Source organism: Saccopteryx bilineata, chromosome 5 (assembly GCF_036850765.1).
Source record: "Saccopteryx bilineata isolate mSacBil1 chromosome 5, mSacBil1_pri_phased_curated, whole genome shotgun sequence".
Lineage (NCBI taxonomy): Eukaryota > Metazoa > Chordata > Mammalia > Chiroptera > Emballonuridae > Saccopteryx > Saccopteryx bilineata.
This window is the reverse complement of record NC_089494.1, coordinates 234,444,299-234,468,677: the sequence shown is the minus strand read 5'-3', so window position 1 is coordinate 234,468,677 and position 24,379 is coordinate 234,444,299. Positions and strand designations below refer to the sequence as shown.

Below are 24,379 nucleotides of genomic sequence, written 5' to 3'. Positions count from 1 at the left end.
CTTTAATTAGCTATTGAAATTTTGGATGAGGTCATCCAGAGAGGAGGTGGCCAGTGAGCCCAGCTGAGAGTCCATGGGAACCATGGGAACCAGAATAGTTAGGGGGAGAATGACCCTAGAAGCTGGACATGGAAAATGACTAGCCAGACACATAAGAGAAAACATAGAAAATAAAAATAAGGCAAAATTTTTTTAGTATTTTATGACCTTGAGCAAGTTTGCAATGTCCCTGTGACTTATTAACTTTGAGAGTGGAAGTGGAATAGTAATAACCATTGCATTGTATTTTGTGATTATAGTAACAATAAATTCATTTATCTGACAAATTGCCTGTAGCATAAAATTCATTAATAAATATTTTTTCTGTTTCTAATGTTGATTGCGTTCCTAATAAAATTCTTTATAACATCTTCCACTTACTGGGGCTTATTATTTAGTTCGTAATTTCTAATGTCTGAATCCCCAGAATCTAATAATCAGCTCCAGCAAGGAGCTCTGTTCTCAAAGCAAGCAGAGTCTGATGAAGAGCTTTTCCAGAATTAATGTTTTTCTTTCCTTTTAACAATACTGTGATCAATCTTGTTTGAAAAACAGTTGCATTTCTTTCTTATTTGAATATGAATCAATATCAAGTGTTAAAATTCCTTTAAAAATTACATCAATCATCTCAAATAAATAGAGTATAGGCTTAAAAATCATAATTCTTATGGTTTTGAGCATAATTCTTCACATCTGCTTCTGTAGGCTTCATTTTTTCACAATTTAGTTGCTTTTATTAAAGCAATTACTTTGGGGGAATTTCGGAGGAGATGGAAGGCAACATTTTCTTGCCTTTGACTTACAGTTATTTGTTTGTTCTCTTTGAAACTGAACTAAAAAATTAGCCAGATCCCTTTGTGGAGCACGCAGACAAATTGGACCTCAAGCTTTATGCAGAAGTTTCAACCATTTTCATGTGTATTTTCCTTTTCATGTAACACAAAGGACCGCTCTCATTTGATCATTCTTAGTGTTTGATTTTCAGAGCAATTTCTAAGGCTTGTTTGACAATAGAGGCAAAGCATATTGAAAGGTAAGAGATAGAAAAGAGCAGAAAAGAGAGATGAGACATGCTAGCTTGATCAAGAGCAGGCAAATCTTTCTTTATTGCACTGCTTTTTTATGTACTTTCATTTCTTCAGTAGCAACTTAGAGAAAAATCCTACTCACAAGTAATTATGTCAAAGGTCTTGGGAGAACAGGGAGTTTCATACCTACTTTACTAGCATTTTCCCTCATTTTATGTTTATAAAGGAAGTGGATAAACACAATGACAAAGATCTAGTCTGATCATCAGAGGTTTGAGTGTATTCTTGACATCTCAACTTGTTTGTTCAAGTTGGGCTAGATGATCTCCAAGTCTCCTTTCTGTTTTAAGGATTCAGTACATTAAAAGCTATATGTGTGTATATGTATATATGTCTATCTATCTATCTATCTATCTATCTATCTATCTATCTATCTATCTATCATCTGTCTATGTTTGTCTATTTTAGGCTAAATAATGAAGTCATCCACCCCCTATCCTCCACCGCCAAATGTGTCCATGTTCTAATTCCTGGAACTTGTGAATATGTTACCTTACAGCAAAAGGGATTGTGCAGATGTAATTAAGTTAGGGATCTTGAGATAAAAAAATTATCCTAGATTATTTGATGGGCCCAATATAATCACAAGTGTTCTTGTAAGAAAGAGGCATGAAGATTCAGAGTCAGAGAGATGTAATGATGGGAGCAGATGTTGTTACAATACACTCTAAAAGTGGAGGAAGAGAACAACATTCAAGGAATGCAGGCAATTTCTAGAAGCTGGGAAAGGCAAGGTAATGGAGTTTTACCTTGATCCACTGAGAGGAGCATGATTCTGCCAACACCTTAATTTCTGCCCAGTGAAACCCATTTGAAAGTTTTGACCTCCAAAATTGCAAGATAGTAAAATGTTCTAAACCACTAAGTGTGGTGGTTTGTTATAGCAGATCTGAGAAACTGATACACTGTCTAGCTGAAATCTCTATATATTTCTGAAACTTGAGGATTTATAAATTTGATATTTACCCTTCTAACTTGTTCTTTATCAGATGCGATGAGGTAGAGATAGACTCAAAGAGAGTTGGTACATAACCAATAGGGTAATATAAAGAGTTAGTTCAATGATTTACTTGTATTAAATACTGGCTTGAGGCTTATCACATACTTCTCTGTGCTTTAGTTTCCTCATGTGAGAAGTTAAAATGATGATAGTGTCGAGTTTTCTCATAGAATTAAAAGTCTCAGTGCTCATAATTTGCCTTGCCCTGCATACAGTGTTTAGCACCTGGAGAAGAGTATATTTAGGTGAGGTTGGGACCATGACAATCAGTATTGTCAGAGGGATATTAGATTTAAACCTGTCAACCTGAGGTGGAGGCAGGAGTGAGGGAGCTGCCTGAGGCTGGGTCCAGTCTTCTCAACTTTTAAGCTTTCACTGGCTCTGCTGCTCTCAGCCTTCAGTCTATTCTGGGAATTCCACAGAGACTGGAGTCATGTCTCTTTGTTATACTGGCATTTATGAAAGCATCAAGTTGAAATGAGATGCAGGTATTTCAGCCTCTAAAGTAGGTTCTTCCCATACCCAAACCCAGTAAAAGAGATCGAGTACATGAAGCTGATAATTCAGGTATTTTCTTTGATGTAGAAAATCAAGCAAGATTTTAACATTTTATTGGTATATTTTTATCTTTGATATGTATATATTTGGGATAGTTGAAGAGAAGCACACCTTTCTCTTTTAGAAAGAACATCAAGGTTTCTGTAAAGTAAAAAGAGGTAGGACATTATGGAAATGGTCAAGGAAGGACTATTGAAGCACTTATTACGCTGATGCTGTTTAATGTTTTAGTCCCTTTGCTTCTGGTTTTGCAACTTGAATCTTTTATAGGATGAGAGCAAAAACAATAATTTTTCAGAGTCTCCATTTGCAAAATGTTCCTGGTTCATTTGCTGGCTGGCTTTTCACTGTTGTAGCAAGCACATCACTGTGGGATTGGGTGCTCCTAAATATGGTGATTTTGGCATTTGTTTTGATATCACTTTTATCTGCTGGGATGAGCAGAATCTCAAATGCCAAGAAACAATGTTTGTGACAAAAGTGCATTTTACACAGGAGCTGACAGCTCCTGTAGGGGCTAGATTATAGCTACTCCCATATTAGAGAAGAGAAAACACAGTCCCAGAAGATGAAACTGATTTCCCCAGTTTATGCAGCTAAGTGCCAGAGTAATGGCTCAGGATGGAGTTTCCTCTACTGCAACATGTGGCTTACCCCCCAAAAGTTTCATTTAAATAAACTGTGAGTCTCGGTTTCTTCCCATATAATGTGTGTGTGCAGATGCATTAGACCAGATGTGATGTCAGAAATTCAGCTCTGAAGGAGTAATACTGGCAATGTTAATGCAAGAAACTGTCCAGACAGAAAGGGATGGGATTAAATGTGGCAGACCAGGGCCACTAACTTGGGCAGCAGCTGCCAAACTCTGTTACTGTTTCCGGGCAGTGATGCAATCATGCTAGTGGTGTCAGAGTTCCTGCTTTTTCAGGAGAAGACCAAGTCTAGATTTTGAAGTGGAGCCTGCCTGTGTTTGGTTAATTCTCAATTGGCAGGACTATGATGCTTTTTCAAAGCCTCGGTGGTGGGGGGTAAGGGAGCACCTTCATTTCCATAACTCTGATGTATTGTTAAATCAGCATTTTTCTTTTGTATGAAGGATTTATTAGGTTCATTGATTTTTCAATTACTGTCTAAGCCAATTCAGTAATTGAGTTGGACACATAGATAATTCTTAAGGAAAATGACTGAGATTCATTCATTTATTGGAGCATTATGAAAATGAAACATTTGCATACTTGCATGCATTGCTCAGGCGTTCCTTGGTGTCATCAAGAAATAAACTTTTTTGAACTTACTACAGAGGGGATTTTATGATGTCTGATACCTCCACACTATTGCTTTCACTCAGAATCTATGGTACATCCAAACAAAAACAAGTGGTGATTTCATTCATTAAAGAGATTTAATTTTTGATCATTGTGTAATTATGAAGTTGAACTTTGTCACTCAAGCTTATGAGGGTGGTGCCATATGTGAATTTGGACTTGGTCACAGTGATAATGGTGAGAGTGTTGGTGCTGGTTGTGTCAGTCACATTTTATAACTGATATTATTAATAAAAAAGACACCATTTTACTGAGTGTTTATTATGCATTAGATATCATACCAAGGTTTTTTTTTATTCATGAACTCATTCATTCCCCATAAAGCCCCACAAAATAAGAATTAGTGACTTTATTTTTCAGTTAAGAAAGCTGAGATATAAAGAGATCAAGTAAGTGGTTCAAGACTATCTAGCTATAAGAGGCAAGTTCAAAGCAATGTGTAGAAAAGAGGCCAGAAGAACTTTGTTGAGGATGTACTATGTACCAGGTTATTTCCTGGGTTCTTAGTTCTAGTGAAAAGAACTTAAGTTCTTGCTTCACTGGAGTTATATTTTATTTGTATAGATTGATGACCAACCAATAAACATATACAATAGAATGTCCAACAATACTTTGTACTATAAGGGACAGAATTGGGTCAAAGGATAGAGGACCCATTTCCCATAGGTTGATGAGGTAAGGTGTGTCTGAGGGGTGACATCTAGGCAAAGATATGAGAATAAAGTTGAGATATGAGCAGTGTGAATTTTGAGGACTGTCCCTATGATATTCCCTTTGTATTGCAACCCACAACTCATTTCTAGAATGATATGACTTATTGGTTGTTTGTATTTAAGAGGTATATGTGGTAAATTCCCACAGCAAGAGCAAGGACATCAGAGGCAGACCCAGGTCAAAATCCTGACTCTGCTACTTGTTCCTCTGAGCTATCTGGTCATCTTATGTTTATTTTCAATATTTAGTTTTCTTATTTGTAAAATTTGTATAATAATCCTTATGTCTTATGATCAGTGGAAACCACACGTGTCAAGTTTCCTTTGAAGTTCCTAGACTTGCATATAAATATGTAGAAGTCATACAATAAATAATAGTTATTACAATTATTTTTATAATCTGTGCCTTACAGAGGGACAGGAGAAGTTCTCAGGATTTTTTTGTTTTTATTTTGTGGTCAAAGTGGGGGGAGGGGATACGGCATAGATTGCTGTTCACCTTCCGAGATGAATAGAAATGTTGATAGGCTGGAAGCAGATCCAGGAAACAGGCCAAGAGAGGAACCTGGTGGCATAAAGTGGGTTTTGAAATCATATTAGTTAAGAAGAGCAAGAATGAAATTTCAAGAGGTGATTTGAGAGCAAGGTGGGCAGGGTTTTGTTTTTTAAAATTAAATATTAAGAAACATGCCATAATACACATACAGCTATAGGAGCTTACACAGTCAGGTGGAGAAAGAGAGGGAAAGATTTGTAAAACTCCCTGCCCCTTACAGGGGTCTGTTTGTTATTGGAAATGGCAGTTTCTGGAGCCAGACTGGCCCATTTTCTGATAATCAAGAAATCTGGGTCTAGTACCTGTTTGTCTTCTGGCGTGTTAACACGGAGCTAATCACCTAGCCTCCTTACCTTCGAGCAAACGAGACAAGATCCCTATACTTTGCCCATCTCAAAACTATTTGTTTAGGCCAAAAAACCCTTTATTTAATGTTCCTTTTGTCATGTTACTTACTGTTAAATGTGTGAACATAATTCAGTAAACAGGCCAACCTCTAAATCACAGCATTCTCTCCCAGGCAGTGAGTTAGCCCTATGGTGACTCTGGTTTGGCGACAGCTCTGTCCTCGGAAGGGACGACGAAACAGCAGTGTGGTTCAGGGGCTCAGCCTGGCTGTGTGGGAAGCACACAGGCTTGGGAAGCAAGCGTGGGCATCTGGGGCCAGCTTTCTAACCTGACCAGGGTGAATTTTAACTGTCACCTTGTCTAGGACACTAATCGCCGAGCCTAGGTTTCTAGATCTATAGTCAGTAACACTATGTAAGTTATTGTGAGGATTAAATGAATCTAAAGTTATTAGCATGATGTCTGTCATTGATGTATTTATTTATTTATTTATTATTTTTTATGTGAGAGGATGGGAGATAGAGAGACAGACTTCTGCATGCGCCCCGATTGGGATTCACCCAGTGACTCCCATCTGGGGCTCCTGCTGGCAACCAAGCTATTTTTAGTGCCTGAGGTAGAGGTTCCACGGAGCCATTCTCAGTGCGTGGGGCATCGTTGATGTTCTAAAATGTTGCTTTTTTTAAAAAAAATTTGTTTAAGATGTGAATTTCTGAAGTTGTCTGAAGGACCCTAGTTTCTTGAGGTTTTGGAGACATCAGACCAGGAGGCCCATTTCAGGAGTCTTTTCAAGCCATGGCCAGGCTGGGCAGGCAAAGGGTCAAGTGAAAGTACCCAGCAGATTTGCTGCAGCCTGAGGGGCTGGGTCTACACCAAGCTGATCCTCTGATGGGGAGGGGCGGGGTCTAATTGTTCTGTGTTCCAATGGCAGTTCCAGCAGGTGTGGGGGCTCCAGCATTGTCTCAAGATGACAAGGTGACTTAAATACTTACTGTTTCGCAGTGACTAGTGCAGGACAGGTGCCGGCTGAGGACATATGTTGGCTAGTTAGTGACCTCTTAGTCTCATTCACAGCAATCTCCATCCCTTGCCCTGCACACCTACATTTGCTGCTGGGTTTTGTGAGGTCTTGGGGCACCCCTAAGACTCACTTATTTCTTTAATAAATATTTTACTTAAAAATTTTTAAATTACAGCTTGCCTTCAATATTATTTTGTATTTGTTTCAGTTGTACAATATCATGGTTAACCAAACCTATACTTTACAAAGTGTCTCCCTGATATTTTCATCTTTTTACTCAGTGGGAAAGGGGAATGGCCCGCCTTCCTCAGGGCCTAGGCTGGCTCTCAGAACAGGCAGGCTAGAAGCCCCAGTGCCTTCCCAGCGCTGCCTCCCAGGCTTCCGTCCCTCATTACTCTATTCCCATGGCAACCCGCCCGAAAAAGGGGGGGGCAGCTAACCACTGAGAGGTTATTTTTAGATTTCAGGCAGATGCTTTGAGAAATCTGTTGAAGAAAAGAAAATGGAACAAATGTAGAAGAGGATTTATTTTTATGACCAAAGACAACGTCGTTTAAAATTCATAGTATAAAACTGGAAGGGACCTTGAGAAACCATTCAACCTGCCTCTCTCTACTGTTAGGAACATCTACTCCAAGTCACAACAAAAATTGTGCAGTGAGATTTTTTTTAGAACATATTATTGTACCTAATAGCTTAGTCTAATAGGCATCCTTTTTTTCCTGCCCTGAATTTACCCTGTGTTTAATCTCAGTTTCAAGACCAAGGGACTTGGAAATGAGACTAAGATTGCTCAAATTGTGGATTATACAACCCTGAAAGCTCAATTCATTTGGACTCTGCCACTAATGAGACTCCCTAACCTGTGCAACTATCAGCACTGGCTTGCTTCACTTACTTTTTCAAATGTAAATCCCTCCCCTTCCTTTTAAAAACCTTCAAGGAATTCTTATAGCTCTTATGTTAAAGGTCCTAGATCTTTCAAATGGATGTCAAGTACAACATGCTATTGATCCTGCATACCTGTGCAGAATCATTTAGCACTTTGATCATTCTTTCTCTGTTTCAGCAAAAGACCTTCTTCTTTCACAGCCTCAACATGCCATCTTCCTCCCAAGATCTTTGCACTTACCTATAACACTTCCCCCATGCTCTCTACCTGGTTAGCTACTCTGTTAGCTTCTTCTCGTATTTCCGACCAGAACTCAAATATCAGAAAACACTCTCTTGATCTCTGAGATGAGAGAAGGCACTCCTGCAATAGTCTTTCTTAACATTTTGCGCGTTTTCTTTTCTTTTTTTTCTTTCATTTGGTTTTTTTTTTTTTAATGAGAGGAAGGGAAATAGACAGACTCCTGCATGCACCCTGACCAGGATCTACCTGGCAACCCCCATCTGGGGTAGATTCTTGAACCAGTTAAGCTACTGGCTGTGAGAGGGGAAAAGAGAGAGAAGGAGGAGAGGGGTAGGGAGAGAAGGAAATGGTCATTTTTCATGTGTGCCCCGACTGGGGATCGAATCTGGGATGTCCGCATGCTGGGCTGACGCTCTATCCACTGAGCAAACCAGTTAGGGCCGCATTTTCTTAATAGCATTTAATAATGTGTACTTCTATATATACTTATATAACTTTTGGGTTTTTTTTATTACTTGAAACGAGTTCTATGTTGTTAGAAAATTATTTTGTTTGGTCACCATTATGTATCTAGTGCCTAGATTCATAAGTCAAGCACCTGTGTGACTATACTGGGGCTACTCAAAATGTAATGTGTCCAGAAAACTTGTTAAAGTGCAGATTCTGAACCAGTAGATCTGGCGTGCACCCTATGATTCTGCCCATTCAACTAGTATCTGAAGAGCCCCAGAACTCGATACCCCATCAGAAACACCACAGGAGCTTAAAAAAAAAAATCTCCATTCTGAGGTGGGGGCCCACCCCTGGTGATTCTGATTTAATTGGTGCGTGCTTGGTCTGGGCTTCAGGGATTTATGAGTTCTCCCCGTTCATTCTAACATCTAACACTCTTGGAGGAGCACTGATTCCAGGAACAGCTCATCCTCAACAGCAGATAAAAGGGTAATTTTGTTATCCTTTGCTTCAGACAGCATGCAACATGACCATCTCACAAAGATATATCAAGCTACTATTTTTAATTAAAATTTTTTTCCATTATTTGAGAGAGAGAGAGGGAGAGAGAGAGAGAGAGAGAGAGAGAGAAAGGGGGAGGGAGAAAGAGAGAAAGAGAGAGAGGCATCAACTCATGCCACCTACTTGCTTCATTTAGTTGTTCACTAACTGATTGCCCTGACTGGAGCGCAACCTTGGTGTGCCCAGACAATGTTCTATCCTCTGAGTCACTGAGCTAGGGCTTGGTACTATTTTTTAAATGCAGAACTATTAGAGACACATGGAAAAGCGATACCTAATGTCTCCTGGGTGAGTTAGAGAGAATCCTATGTGAGGTGATTAATGAGGCAACAGAGGTCCAATCTTAAACTTTCCCACCTACTTCCACACATGGAGCAAGTGTATTTCTTACCAAATATTTTAAAAAGTATTTACAGCTAATGAAAATAGTGAAACATTTTGATAGGAGCAAACACAGTTAAACGCAACCTTTGCAGTCAGAAGAATAATGCATAATTACTCAGATATGTACAGGTAAAAGAGAAGTTTGGTGCTCTTCGAAAAGCTGCAATTGTATAGAGAGTTCCACTCATTCTAGGCTTGACCATAACCGTGAGCGTGAAGGGGACCCTGGAGCTCTTGGGCATTTGGCTGCTCTCTTTGAAGATCAGTGCTTAATCCAAAGCATAGTCATAGCCCCTTTTCCTTCTCATTTAATACCCACATTTTTTTCCTATGACTTTATTGTTTGTTTTTAATCTTAAAAAGTTCACAATGTGTAGTGTAATAAATTTGCGCTTAGCACAATACCATGTTTCAAGCCCAATACTAGCTGTTCCATATTCTTGCTTACACTGTCTTCTCAACAAACCTGTTGAGTTACTGTTGCTATTATTACATTGTACATCTGAAAACAACAACAACAAGAACAACAACAAGAAAAACCTAAGGCTTATTAGTACATTAGCTTCTAAAAGACACACACCTGGCCAGTGGCAACATCCAGGTACATCGCATGCTGTTTATACCCCAGCGTTAATATATTAGCAGTCTGTAGTCCAAATTCAGCTTTCAGTTAGATGGGGCTTCATGGTCCCCATTCTTAATGAGGTGCCAAAATTTAGAAAGCAGAATGTTCCCTATAAGAACTTATACTTCAAGCTTCTATTTAAAATCATCATGTCTGACAACACTGAGTAACAGGCCTGCAAGCCCGAGGCTTACCTGAAGCTGAGTAACGTTTTTCTCTTTCCTAGGACCCTTTCCTTACCTCTCTCACTAATATCTCTTTTAGTCCTGACATGTCTGAGGATTTATGACACCTGCTTGTCCCCCCCGCCCCAGGACTCTGAGTTTTCACCTTGGCCTCTGAACTCTACCGAGGGAAAGAAATGATTCTTACATCTTTAATAAACTTTATCATCAGGAAAAAGAAATGCCCTCTCCTTTGGTGAGGTGGAACATTATGTTGTCATCTTCATGACTTGGGACCTTGTTAGGACTATCTATCTGTACAGGGGCATCCAGCAAAATGTTCTGGTTTCTCTCAATACAAAGTGGTGGAGCTTAGTATCCTATCTTCTGAGTCTAGTACTTAGCTGGCTGGAGCAATTCCAATCAAAGTTTTGACTTCACATGGGTTTAGACATTGTGTGGTTGGGTTTCAACAACTGTTGCCCTGAAAAAACTCATGAGTCCCTTGTCTCATGATATGGCTGTATTCAGTTCAGTCTCTCGTCAGTAGGACTATGAAGAGGAGGAAGTAGATCTTTCCTGAAGATGGCAGGACTGGCCTGGGATGGTCTGAGCAGCGCTGGGCAGGCTTTCCCAAGAATGCAGTCACTAATTCCTGACGGGGCAGGAAATGTAGGGAAAAAAATTATTCTCACCAAGGAAGCTTTCACCTGCGTTTTGAGAGTTGCTTGTTCCCTCCGCAGTGTACCTTTTGCTTTGTTTCCTTCTCACGCCCGGCTTTCCCCCACGGCCCCTTTCGGTTTCTGCGCACTCCTTCTGAGCCACTCAAGCTTTTGTTCCTTGTGGCGGAACCACGCCTTGGAGCCTTGTCACCCAGCAGAACTTATGTATGCCTTGTGCTACATAAGCCTCAGAACAATCCTGTGATAGATCATGTTATTGCCAGGAAGGAAATTGAGGCTCAAAAGACTATGAAATTTGGTAAATTGAGAAGTAAAAGGATTTTTGAATGGTTAAATACTAAACTTGATTGCTTTCCATATTTTACTTTGGGTTGAAGAGGCAGATACAGTAACTGAACAATGTCAGCAAAATATGATAAAAATAATACAACCATTCCTTATTTCACCACATGGCATGCCAAGTGAGAGATCATCAGTTTTAAGCTATGCCATTATTCGACGTGCCACTGAGAACAGGAAAAAAATGCTGTCATTTTAATTATGTCATTTAATTTATGTTGATTGCTATCCCCATCTCAGTTACAGATGTTCTAACTTAAAAAGTTATGTCTGAGGATTGACAAATAGAGGGCTCATTTATTTTTTGTTGCATGCTCTTAATGTATACGACCATTGCTAAAACTTGTTAGTTGTCATAAAACAAGACACGAGAAAGTAAATGCAGACGTTCACCACAACCATGTTTCTTTTTCAGCAACCAACAACCGAGCTAGAATTTGACCGTGTGGTGATTTATACCACTTGCCTTCGTGTGGTGCGGACAACCTTTGAAAGATGTGAACTGGTTAGAAAGATCTTCCAAAACCATCGAGTAAAATTTGAAGAGAAAAACATAGCTCTGAATGGTGACTACGGAAAAGAGTTAGATGAGCGATGCCGACGGGTTTCTGAAGCTCCCTCCCTCCCTGTCGTGTTCATCGATGGCCATTACCTGGGGGTAAGGAAAACCGTATTTTTATTGAACCCCACCAGTGTTGATAGGAATCTGGAAGCCCACGACAATGTAGCTTGCAACACACTTGCTACTTTTGGAGTTGAAACCCAAGGGACTGAGGCACCTATTCTATCCCAACAACGCGTGGCAGCGGCGTGCCTCCCGACAGAAACAATGTGAGATCAGTCACCATGAAATTGTCTTTTTCAACAGGATACGCTTTTAAATCGTTCAGTTGACTTGGGCTTTGCAGTATGGAGATTGACATGGGGGTTAGAAACTATTTATTTTCAGGTACAGGCAAGAGAAATAGAATATTTGTAAGACACATATTTGGGAATTCCCTCTTACCCCATTATCCAGCACTCAGTTTCCCAGTTGACAAATCCAAGACGACAGTCCTGACATGAAATCAATGAGAACTGGGTCCTGGAGCCAGAATTTTATCTGCTTGTTTAAAATGACTCTTGATTTTGTTAGTGCAGCAGCGTGACACACAGATTCAGGCTTACGGTTAGCAGAGAGAACTCCCAGAGCGGCAAGAAAACATGCCTGCTTCGTTTTTCTTTGAATAATGCTATTAGCATAATAGCTCCCATTGATCCGTGGACACGTTCAGTTGGGAAGAAGCCCAGGAGAGGGCTCCAGAGAGGACACTTTGGGAAGACGGAGAGCCAAGAGCCAAGAGAGGCCTGCAGGAGAGAGGGTGGGGCTGATGACAGGGTCACTTACCAGAGAACAAAGAGGGACTGTCAAACCGCAGATGGATACAGAGACAGAGAGAGTCAGAGAGAGGGACAGATAGGGGCAGACAGACAGGAAGGGAGAGAGATGAGAAACATCAATTCCTTGTTGCGGCTCCTTAGTTGTTCATTGATTGCTTTCTCATATGTGCCTTGACCGTGGAGCTACAGCAGACTGAGTGATCCCTTGCTCGAGCCAGCGACCTTGGGTTCAAGCTGGTGAGCCTTGCTCAAACCAGATGAGCCTGCACTCAAGCTGGCGATCTCGGGGTCTCGAACCTGGGTCCTCCACATCCCAGTCTGATGCTCTATCCACTGCACCATCTAGGTTTTGTTGTGCATCTGGTCTTAACCCTCAGCTTTCAAGGGAGGTTAGAAAAATCCAGAGTAGCAAATACTCATGTTTTGTTGCAGGGAACCTTACCCTGTATTCTTGACATGTTCTTCTATGGAACCTCTGTTCTGATAGCCTGTCCGGAGCCACACTTGTTAGAGGCAGCCTGACATCTTATAGAAAGACAAATGCAGAGATGCCATGGTTTAACAGCTATGACTTTACAGAATCTGCCTTTCAAACAGAGCTGGGTACAGACTGCATTTCGAAGCAGAGGATTTTTTTTTTTTTCTGCATTTCTCTGAAGCTGGAAACGGGGAGAGACAGTCAGACAGACTCCTGCATGCGCCCGAGCGGGATCCACCCAGAACGCCCACCAGGGGGCGATGCTCTGCCCACCAGGGGGCGATGCTCTGCCCCTGCGGGGCGTCACTCTGTTGCGACCAGAGCCACTCCAGCACCTGGGGAAGAGGCCAAGGAGCCATCCCCAGCACCCGGGCCATCTTTGCTCCAATGGAACCTCAACTGCGGGAGGGGAAGAGAGAGACAGAGAGGAAGGAGAGGGGGAGGGGTGGAGAAGCAGATGGGCGCCTCGCCTGTGTGCCCTGGCCGGGAATCGAACCCGGAACTTCCGCATGCCAGGCCGACGCTCTACCACCGAGCCAACCAACCAGGGCCTCGAAGCAGAGGAATTTTGACCTGAAATATTGCACTTCATTTATTATATTTCAACAATGACCCTTTGGTCTCCAAAAACTGCCACAATGGTAGTAATAATTATAATAAATCTTAATGATAATACTAAGAATAATACTGAACTGTGCTGTCAGCTTTACCCGTGCCATCTCATCCTGTCTCAAGACAGCTTAGAAATCAACCCGCTGGCGCACTGGTTAAGAGGCAGGAAAGCCTTGGAATCAGACCGGCTTGTTTCGGATTCCCGCTCTGGTGCTTCCGCGTCTTTCTGGGCAGTTTGCATGTCACTCTGGGCTTTGATTTCCTCCTTTGTAACGTGAGAATGAGAATAGGACTTTTCTCATAGGCTAACTGTGAAGATTTTATGATAGATATGCTTAGTTCCTGTGCCTGGGACAAAGTTACATTTTCAATAAATATTGACAAGTGTCATTCCCGTTTTGCAAAAGAGAACATTAATTCCTTTGGACCAAGATATGGACGTTTCTGGTAAGTGAAGGCCCAGACTCAAAGTTAGATCGGTCCAACTCCCGAAACGCTTGCTCTTTGGTCCATTACCTCAAGGCAAGGGGTCTCGGACTGTTTACTGATGGATTGTTAGCACATACGACAGGGCTTGGCCCCAAGTGCTCAAAAACATGTGTTGAATAGATATATGAATGATAGTCCCTTGTCTCCTCATAATCTTTCCTTCTCTTCTGAGGACCTTCTGCCATAAGGAAATGATGTAATAACCTCATCCACACCAGGGAGAAAATCACGGATAAAGATTGTGGGCATTTGCCTTTTTATTCAGGAAAAATTCTTCTGACAATGTAAGATATTTCTCATGGTGGATTTAAGTTTCTATAAAACTGCATAATGAAACTTGCCCAGGTACCGGTTGGCCTTAGCTGTTCCACTGCTCTGGACCGTGCTGGTCTTCTCCCTGCTTCTGAGACAGTCTGACAGGCTGCCGTGCCTTTTCTGCGTCTGTCTCTTAGTTTGAGGAATTGAAAGAGAGTACAATAAAGGAGGTAGGACGCAGATTGCTTTCTGGATCGCTTTTGCTCTGAGATCACTGTATTTTCACGCACAGTAGCTTAGAAGTGGAGCAATCACACAGGTGCTACTTTGTTGCTTCTGAAGTTTGAAGCTAGTATTCCACACTTGGAGAGAGGCCAGAGACAGATTTTTTCCTTTTTTTTCTTTTTTTAATAAAAGTGGAATTCCTTCTAAGTCTATCATTCAACATGGAGACAAACACCCCAGGATAACTTATAACAAATTCCCCTTCTACTACAAGAGCCCCTTTATTTAAATTCCAGTGCGCAGTTGTGAACGAAAGACATCGCTGGTATCCTGGAGCCGACGTGCTGCAGCATCCACGCATCTGAGATGGAAGGACGCCCTCTGCTGGGCTTGGCACGTGGAGAAACCAAAAAATTTTTAGGGAGAAACGGAAGCTGATGTTGGTAATTTCCTTATATCTGTGATTTTTTAAACAGTCACATGAAGCTATTGGATTTAAATTTAGAGGAGTGAGAAAAAATTCAAGATGTGTGAATCATCTTCACAATACAACTTTCTTGAAGGAGGGAGAGAAAGAACTGGAGAGACAGAGAGAGCCGGGGAATGAGTGAGACTGAGACAGGAAGTGCACCTGGAGGCAGCCTGCAGGAGGCAGTGCAGTGGGAAGCGGAGAGCGGAGAACATTCGGCAGCTCCCTTATTTCACTGCCATGGCTGCCAGCCAACCCAGGTGGGTGGTGCCGAAGAAATGCAGTTACCTTCATTGAAGAGAAGATAATGGATTCAACGGGCAAGAACAAAAGAATAGACAAGGATGCTGAGCTCTTTTTTCCTGACGACCTTTTTTTCCCAGCCAAACTAAAAACTAAAGATGAAAGCAATGCAATCATGAAGGGAAAGAAATTACTTTAGAAAACATCACCCTGGGATACTCCCTTGCCCTGGGGGTAGGAGATAGGGGTGCAGAGCAAGTTCAGCTTGGAACTTACTGAGGGCCAGTTGTCCTGTTGTTTTGGCACTGGAAAAAAATCTTTTTGACATGAAAAGATCATGTTCTAATAGCTTAGACATAAATTACCTTAGTAATCACAGTAAGAAATAGGTTAGAAATAGTGTTTTGATTTTGGACCAACCATAAAACTCTGTAGTGGAAATCCACAAAACCCACCCTGGAACTAACTGAGCTAGAAAACTCACAGAATGACCCGACGTGGGGGGTTGGTAACCGAGAGAAGAAAAGAAGGGCTGTTGATTTAAGTAAGTTTCTTAAACTAGCTGACACTGAGGTGCGACTGCTTGATAATTCTATATCTAGAATTAAAGTGCTGTTTTATTTCATTTAAGAATAAAAGAATCCTTATTAAGCGTAGCTGGTTTGTAGACTAGAAATACAGACACTAAGCATGTTCCTAAGGACCCCTTGCAGATCTTCTCTGTGCAAACGAGCACCATGGAAGTCTCTGTCACAAGAAGTGGTCAGCTCTAGAAACGTGATGTTTTTGCCATGGTTCAGCAGCAAAATGGATGATCGGTTCCCTGTCCTTCTTTCCACATAAATCTATCCCTAAATAAATCTGGAGAGAGAGTATTCATAGTTACTAAAGTGACATATGAAAACCGTGAGGAAAAATGGGAAATGTACTTTTAGTTTTCTAGCATTTTCAGTATAGACAGACATTCTAAGAGATCGGACTGGTTACTGAATGAGCCAATCCATGGTATCTGCCAGATATCTTGTATTCATTTATTTTGTTTTGTTTTGTTTTATTTGGCTTTACTGAGGTATAAATTTATATTTAATAAAGTATACACATTTGAAGTACATAATTTGATGAGTGAGTTTTGACAGATGTCAAATCTACCATCACATTCGCGATTTAGAGTATTCCCATAAACCTTCAAATATTCCTCATGTCATTTGGCAGTCAATCCTTTTCTCCAACCCTAGCTCCCTGGTAACTATTGCTGTTTCAGTCAGCATAGCTTTCTATTATTCTACTGTCTTTGGTTTTGGTGTCAGGGTAAGCATGCACTCATCAAATAAATTTGGAAGAGCCCTACCCTCTGCATTTTTAATTTCTGGTGATCTTTATGCCTTAGTGTAGATTTTTATATCTATGTGACATTAGTTTCTTTTTATTGAAGGACTTCTGATGAGTGTAGTGTGGTTCTGCAATAAATAAATTTATCTTTTTTATGTCGGAAAAATTATGTCACCTCTATTTATAAAATGTTATTTTTTCTAGATATAGCATTCTAGGTTGAAGGGTTCTTTCTTTCAGCACATTAAAGAAATTGTTTCTCTCCTTATTTGCATTGCTTTTGATGAAAAAATTATCTGTTGTTATTCTTATTGTTCCTCTGTATGTAATGTATCTTTTCTCCTTTTCTGGCTGCTTTTAAGACTTTCTTTAACCATAAATATGAGAAACTTCATTATAATATGTTTTGATGTAGTTTTTTTTTCCCTTTCTTTCTTTTTTTATATTTAGCGAGAGGAAGAAAGGCAGAGAGACAGACTCCCGCATGTGCTCCTACCAGGATCCACTTGGCAAGCCCACTAGGGGGCTATACTCTGCCCATTTGTGACATTGCTCTGTTGCTCAGCAATCAAGCTCTTCTTAGTGCCTGAGGCTGAGGCCATGGAACCATCGTCAGTGCCTGGGGCCAACGTGTTCCAACTAAGCCATGGTTGTGGGAGGGGAAGAGAGATATATAGAGAGAGAAGAAAGAGGGGGAGGGGTGGATAAGCAGATGATCACTTCTTCTATGTGCCCTGACCAGGAATTGAATCTGGAACATCCACATGTTGTGTGGACACTCTGCCTCTATGCCAACTGGCTAGGGTCTGCTGTAGCTTTCTTTATATTTTTTTTATTAGGGTTCAATGAGAGTTTTGGATCTATATGTCTATAGTTTTTATTAAATTTGGAATATTTTCAGCCATTATTTTTAAGAATATTTTTATATTCCCCTTACCCTTCTTCTCTTATTCAGAGGCTCCAATTACATGTGAATTAAGTTGTGTGATGTTCCTTAGGTTACTTCGTTTTATTTTGGATAGTTTCTATTACTCTGCAGGATGGGAAAAAGTAGGTTTATAGTTATGAGTACATAAAACAGAGTTTATTACTGTATTATTATTAATTATTGTATTATTTTTCACATGAACAACTGTAAACCTCCTTTTGCCCAACCCATATGCCCTGGGTGCCTGATCTTTTCTTGTGAAATGTTTAACATTCTGTTAATACTATTAAGTATGTTGCCTGACCAGGTGGTGGTGCAGTGGATAGAGTGTCAGACTGGGATGGGAGGACCCAGGTTTAAGACCCCAAAATCACCAGCTTGAGTGTGGGCTCATCTGTTTGAGCAAAGCTTACCAGCTTGGACCCAAGGTAGCTGGCTTGAGTAAGGGGTTACTCAGTCTGCTGTAGCCCCACAGTCAAGGCACATATAAGAAAGCAATCAATGAACAACTAAGATGTCACAATGGAAAACTAATGATTGATGCTTCTCATCTCTCTCTGTTCCTGTCTGTCTGTCCCTATCTATCCCTCTCTCTGACTCTCTCTCTATCTCTCTCTAAAAAAAATACTATTAAGTGCATTTTTAAATTTTAGATATTGTAATTTTATCTTTAGATATTCAATTAAAAACTCTTTCCTGTCTCCATTTAGTATGTTTAATATTTCTCCTTCTACCTTTTTAAACATATGGGATATAGATATAATAACTGTTTTAATCTTTTTGCCTGACAATTCCAATATCTGTGTCAGTTCTGGGTTGGTTTCAATTGACTAACTTTTATCTTAATTATAAATCATATTTTCCTGCTTCTTTATGTGTCTGGTAATTTTTTATTGAGTTCTACATATTGTGAATATGTCTTGTTGGTAAAAATATTCTTTGTTGGGATAGTTTTGCATTCCTGTCAATATTCTTGAGCTTTTTTACCGAGATGTAGTTAAGTTACTTGGAAACAGTTTGACTTTTGAGTTTTGTTTTTAAGATTTTTAAAAATTTATTTGGGTCCCCTCTTTTTCTTGATGAGTCTAGTTAAACGTTTGTAGAACTTGTTTATCTTTTCAAAGAATCAGTTTTTGGTGTCATTGACCTTTTGTATTTTTTATACTCTATTTCATTTATTTCTGCTTTAACTTTTATTATGTCCTTCCTTTTATTCACTTTAAACTTTGTTTGTTGTTCTTTTTCAAGTTCCTTTACTTGTAAAGTTAGGTTGTTTATTTGAGATATTTTTAGTTTATTAAACTAGGCCTCTAAGGCTATGAATTTCCAACTTAGGACTGATTTTTCTCTCTCCTGTAGATTTTGGGTGTCTTTTGGTTTTTTTCCTTAATCTCCTTGTAAACTCATTTATTTAAATACTGCCTAAAGAGACCCATATGAGAACAAAAGATACACACAAACTAAAAGTAAAGGGATGGAAAAGATATTTAATGCAAATGGAAATAAGAAAAAAGTTTGGGTAGCAATACTTATATCTGACAAAATAGACTTTAAAACAAAGGCTACAGTAAGAAACAAAAAAGGACACTACATAATGATAAATGGAGTAATCCAACAAGAGGATAAAACTATTATAAGCATTTATACACTCAGTGTAAGACCGCCTAAGTATGTAAAGGAAATCTTGATGGGCATAAAGGGAGAGACTGACATCAATAGGGTCATAGTAGGGGATTTTAACATCTCACTGACATCAATGGATAGATCTTCCAGACAGAAAAACAGCAAGGAAATGATGGCCTTAAATGACACACTAGGTTATTGGATTTAAGTGATATTTTCAGAGCATTTTACCCCAAAGCAGAAGAATATAAATTCTTTTCAAGTGCATCTGGAACATTTTCTAGGAAAGACTACATCTTAGGATACAAAACAAGTCTCAGTAAATTTAAAAAGATTGAAATTATATCAAGCATCTTTGACCATACTGGTATGAAACCAGAAATCAATAAAAAGCAAAACAAAACAAAACAGAAAACACACAAAGAAATGGAGGCTAAGTAACATGTTGCTAAGCAATGAATGGGTTAACAATGATATCAAGGAAGAATTCAAAAGATACATTGAAACAAATAAAAATGAGAACACAACAACCCAAAATGTATGGGACCCAGCAAAAGCAGTCTTAAGAGGGAAACTCATAGAATAAATTCAGAAATGAAAGAGGAGAAGTAATAACTGACACCAAAGAACTACAAAGTATTGTAGGCAAATATTATGGACAACTATATGCCATCAAATTGAACACTCTGGAAGAAATGGATAAATTTCTAGAAACACAATTTTCTAAAACTGAATCAGAGAATCTTAAAACCCTCTTAAACTAGTGAAATTGAAACAGTAATAAAAAGCTTCTAACAAGCAAAAGTCCAGGGCTTCCCACGTAAATTCTACCAAACATTCAAAGAAGAACTAACATCTATCTTTTTCAAACTTTTCTAAAAAATTCAGGAGGAGGGAAAACTTCCAAGCTTAATTTATGGGGCCAGCATTACCCTAATTCCAAAACCAGACAAAGACACCACAAAGAAAGAAAATTATATACCAATATTCCTATGAACATAGATACTAAAATCCTCCCCAAAGTATCAGCAAACAAAACCTGGCAATACATTAAAAAATTCATACACCACAATCAAGTAGGGCTTATTCCAAGGATACAAAGTTGGCACAATATCCACAAATCAATTAATGTGATATACCACATAAACAAAATCAAAGATAAAAACCACATGATTGTATCAATAGATGCTGTAAAAGTATTTGATAAAATCCAGCACCAGTGACCACAAAAACTCTCACCAAAGTGGGAACAGAGGGAACATACCTCAATGTAATAAAAGCCATATATGAAAAATACACAGCCAGCATCATACTCAGTAGGCAAAAACTACAGTCATTTCCCTTAAGAACAGGAACAAAACTGGGATATTGGCTATCTCCACTTATTCAACATAGTACTGGAAATCCTAGACACAGCAATCAGAAAAAAAAAAAGAAAGAAATAAAATGCACCCAGATTGAGAAGGAAGAAGTAAAGCTGGTGTTATTTGCAGATGACATGGTACTGTTTATAGAGAACCCTATAGATTCCACCAAAAAACTATGAGAACTGTTAAATGAATTCTGTAAAGCAGCAAAATACAAAATAAATACCCAGAAATCAGTTGCACTTTTTATACACCAATCATGAGCTATCAGAAAGAGAACCTAAGAAAACAATTCCATTTACAATTGCTTCAAAAAGAATAAAATACCCAGGAATAAATTTAACCAAAGTTGTAAATAGCCTGTATTCAGAAAGATATAAGGCACGGAAGAAAGAAAATGAAGAAGATACAAATAAGTGGAAGCATGTACCATGTTCACATATAGGAAGAATTAACATAATTAAAATGTCCATACTACCCAAAGTTATCTCTAGATTCAGTGCAATTCCTGTCAAGATACCAATGGCATATTTCACAGAACTCGAACAAATATTCCAAAAATTTATATAGAACCACAAAATACCCCAAATAGCTACAATGATCTTGAGAAAAAAACAAAGTTGGAGGAATCAGACTACTTGGTATCAAACTAGTAATCAAAACAGTATGGTATTGGGATATAAATGGACATGTAGATCAATAGTACAGACTAGAGAGCCTCAAAATAAACCCTAGCCTTTATAGTCAAATAATATTTGACAAAGGAGGCAAGAAGATACAATGATGTAATGATAGTCTATTCAATAAATGGTGTTGGGAAAATTGAACAGATACATGCAAATAAATGAAACTGGACCACCATCCATAAGAATAAACTCAAATAGATTAAAGACTTAAATGTTAGACTAAAAGCCATAACAATTCTAGAAGAAAACATGGGCAGTAAAATCTTGGATATTTTTTGTAGCTATATTTTTTCTGATATATCACTTTGGGCAAGGGAAACAAACAAAAATAAACAAATGGGATTACATCATACTAAAAAGTTTTTGCACAGCAAAAAAAAAGTAGATAAGTAGGTAAAAAATATCTGTGGTACATTTACACAATGTAATAATATTACCCAACTGTAAAGAAGAAAGACATCTTACCTTTTGTAACAGTATGGATAGATCTGGAGATTATTATGCTAACTGAAATAAGCCAGTCATAGAAAGACAAGTGCCATATGATATCACTTACATGCGGCATCTAATGAACAAAATAAACTAACAAACAAAATGGAAACAGACTCATAGACATGGAGAACGGACTGACAGCTGTCAGAGGGCTAGGGGTTGGGAAGCTGGTTGAAGGGATTGAGCAAAGAACAAAAACTTACAGACACAGACAACACTGTGGGGATGCAAGAGGGAAAGGGGTTGAGGGGACATGGAGGTGCGGAGGTGGGGATAGATGATGATGGAGGGGACTTGGGGTGGTGAACACACAATGCAATATACAGATGACGTATTATAAAATCATGCCCCGGAAACCGGTATAATTTCATAAACCCGTGTCACCCCAATAAATTTTAAAAAATCATTGTTTATCAAAATGAATCATCAGTTAGTCTACTTTGAGGCAATAACAAAATAAAGTGAAATTTTCAGGCTGAATGTCTGTAGCAGTTATTAATTACATTATTTTCTGAATAACAATGATTCTTTTCCAGAAAAATTCCTAAACAAACAAACAACAACAAACCCCAAAGCATTAAAAACCAGAGGCTTTATTACTTTTTTTCCACAAAAAGTTACTGTATGGGAGGATGCTCCAGGGAAGGGATAAAGTTCCATGACGTCATTGGGGACCGCTTCCTTGTTTATAGCTCTGCCACTCATAACGTATGCCTTCAATCTTCAGGGTCTTCTAACGGGTCAACATAGTTGCTGAAACTCTCCACCTCATGTCTGCATTCAGGCAGGAAGGGAATGAGAAAGAAAAGAGAAAATAAAAAGTGCATCCCAGCTAATTAGCTCCCTTTTATAAAGCACTTTCAAAAATCCCAGGCACCTTCCACTTGCATTTTTTTTTAAATAATTTTATTTTTTTAATGGGGTGACATCAATAAATCAGGATACATATATTCAAAGATAACAAGTCCAGGTTATCTTGTCGTTCAATTATGTTGCATACCCACCACCCAAAGTCAGATTGTCCTCTGTCACCTTCTATCTTGTTTTCTTTTGCCCCTCCCCACCCCCTATCCCTCTCCCATTCCCCCCTCCCCCCCGTAACCACCACACTCTTATCAATGTCTCTTAGTTTCACTATTATGTCCCACCTACGTATGGAATAATACAGTTCCTGTTTTTTTCTGATTTACTTATTTTGCTTCGTATCATGTTATCAAGATCCCACCATTTTGCTGTAAATGTTCCCATGTCATCATTTCTTATGGCTGAGTAGTATTCCATAGTGTATATGTACCACATCTTCTTTATCCAGTCATCTATTGATGGGCTTTTTGGTTGTTTCCATGTCCTGGCCACTGTGAACAATGCTGCAATAAACATGGGGCTGCATGTGTCTTTACGTATCAATGTTTCTGAGTTTTTGGAATATATACCCAGTAGAGGGATTGCTGGGTCATAAGGTAGTTCTATTTTCAGTTTTTGAGGAACCACCATACTTTCTTCCATAATGGTTGTACTACTTTACATTCCCACCAACAGTGGATGAGGGTTCCTTTTTCTCCACAGCCTCTCCAACATTTGCTATTACCTGTCTTGCTAATAACAGCTAATCTAACAGGTGTGAGGTGGTATCTCATTGCCGTTTTGATTTGCATTTCTCTAATAGCTAAAGAAGATGAGCATCTTTTCATATATCTGTTGGCCATTTGTATTTCTTCCTGGGAGAAGTGTCTATTCATATCCTCTTCCCATTTTTTTATTGGATTGTTTGTTTGTTTGTTGTTGAGTTTTATGAGTTCTTTGTATATTTTGGATATTAGGCCCTTATCTGAGCTGTTGTTTGAAAAAATCATTTCCCATTTAGTTGGCTTTCTGTTTATTTTGTTATCAGTTTCTCTTGCTGAGCAAAAACTTCTTAGTCTGATGTAGTCCCATTCATTAATTTTTGCCTTCACTTCTCTTGCCATTGGAGTCAAATTCATAAAATGCTCTTTAAAACCCAGGTCCCTGAGTTGAGTACCTATGTCTTCTTCTATGTACTTAATTGTTTCAGGTCTTATGTTTAGATCTTTGATCCATTTTGAGTTAATTTTTATACAGGGGGAGAGACTGTAGTCCAGTTTCATTCTTTTGCATTCCACTTGCATTTTTATGGTTCACTTTTGGGTGCAAAATAGGCTGGGAATTTTTATCTCAATATGGTAAAAAAAAAAATCAGGTTTTTCTTAGAAGAGAAGAGGGACTGTGGTTATTAGAAAGGCAGTCAGTTAGTTTTTATATTTTAGCATTTAATTATGGAATTGATAAATTTATGTCTTTATATTTTTTTCCTTTTTCTTTGGAAGTCCTCTTTGTCCCTTTTTGGTCATTTCCTGATCATTAGCAATTTCAGCAGAGGTCTGGATGGGAGAAGAATCCCCTGAACATTCATATCTGCCCCTATTGTCTTGCATTTCATTTGTAATAGACAAGGTTAGTGTTTAATCTTCAAGACTCCTTGTTCAAAGTCATGAAGTGTTTGTTTCCTGGCCTGTTCTCTCTACTTCAGAAAGTACCGGATAGAGAGGTTTACAATGTAAGCCTTAAGTCAGGCTCTTGGAATTTAAATTAAGCAATAACTTTCTTGCATGATTGCTTCTTTGCCTTGTTTTTTTTTAATAATTGAGGATAGTTTATAACAACAACAACAGTGACAATAACAGCAATGCTAAGCTCTAAATTTATTTATTTTTTTAGAGAGAGAAAGAGGGACATAAAAGGATAGACAGACAGGAAGGAAGAGAGATGAGAAGCATCAATTCTTCATTAAGG

At 39.0% G+C, this 24,379-nt stretch overlaps 1 protein-coding gene across 1 annotated transcript in view; it reads left to right on the top strand.

The window, feature by feature from the left end:
- The window catches only part of GRXCR1 (glutaredoxin and cysteine rich domain containing 1), a 125,255-nt gene that overhangs the window by 55,456 nt on the left and 45,420 nt on the right, over positions 1 to 24,379 (top strand). The window contains exon 2 of the mRNA XM_066233230.1: positions 11,408 to 11,650. Within this exon, the coding sequence (XP_066089327.1) occupies positions 11,408 to 11,650 (243 nt within the window). The remainder of the gene's footprint in view (positions 1 to 11,407; positions 11,651 to 24,379) is intronic.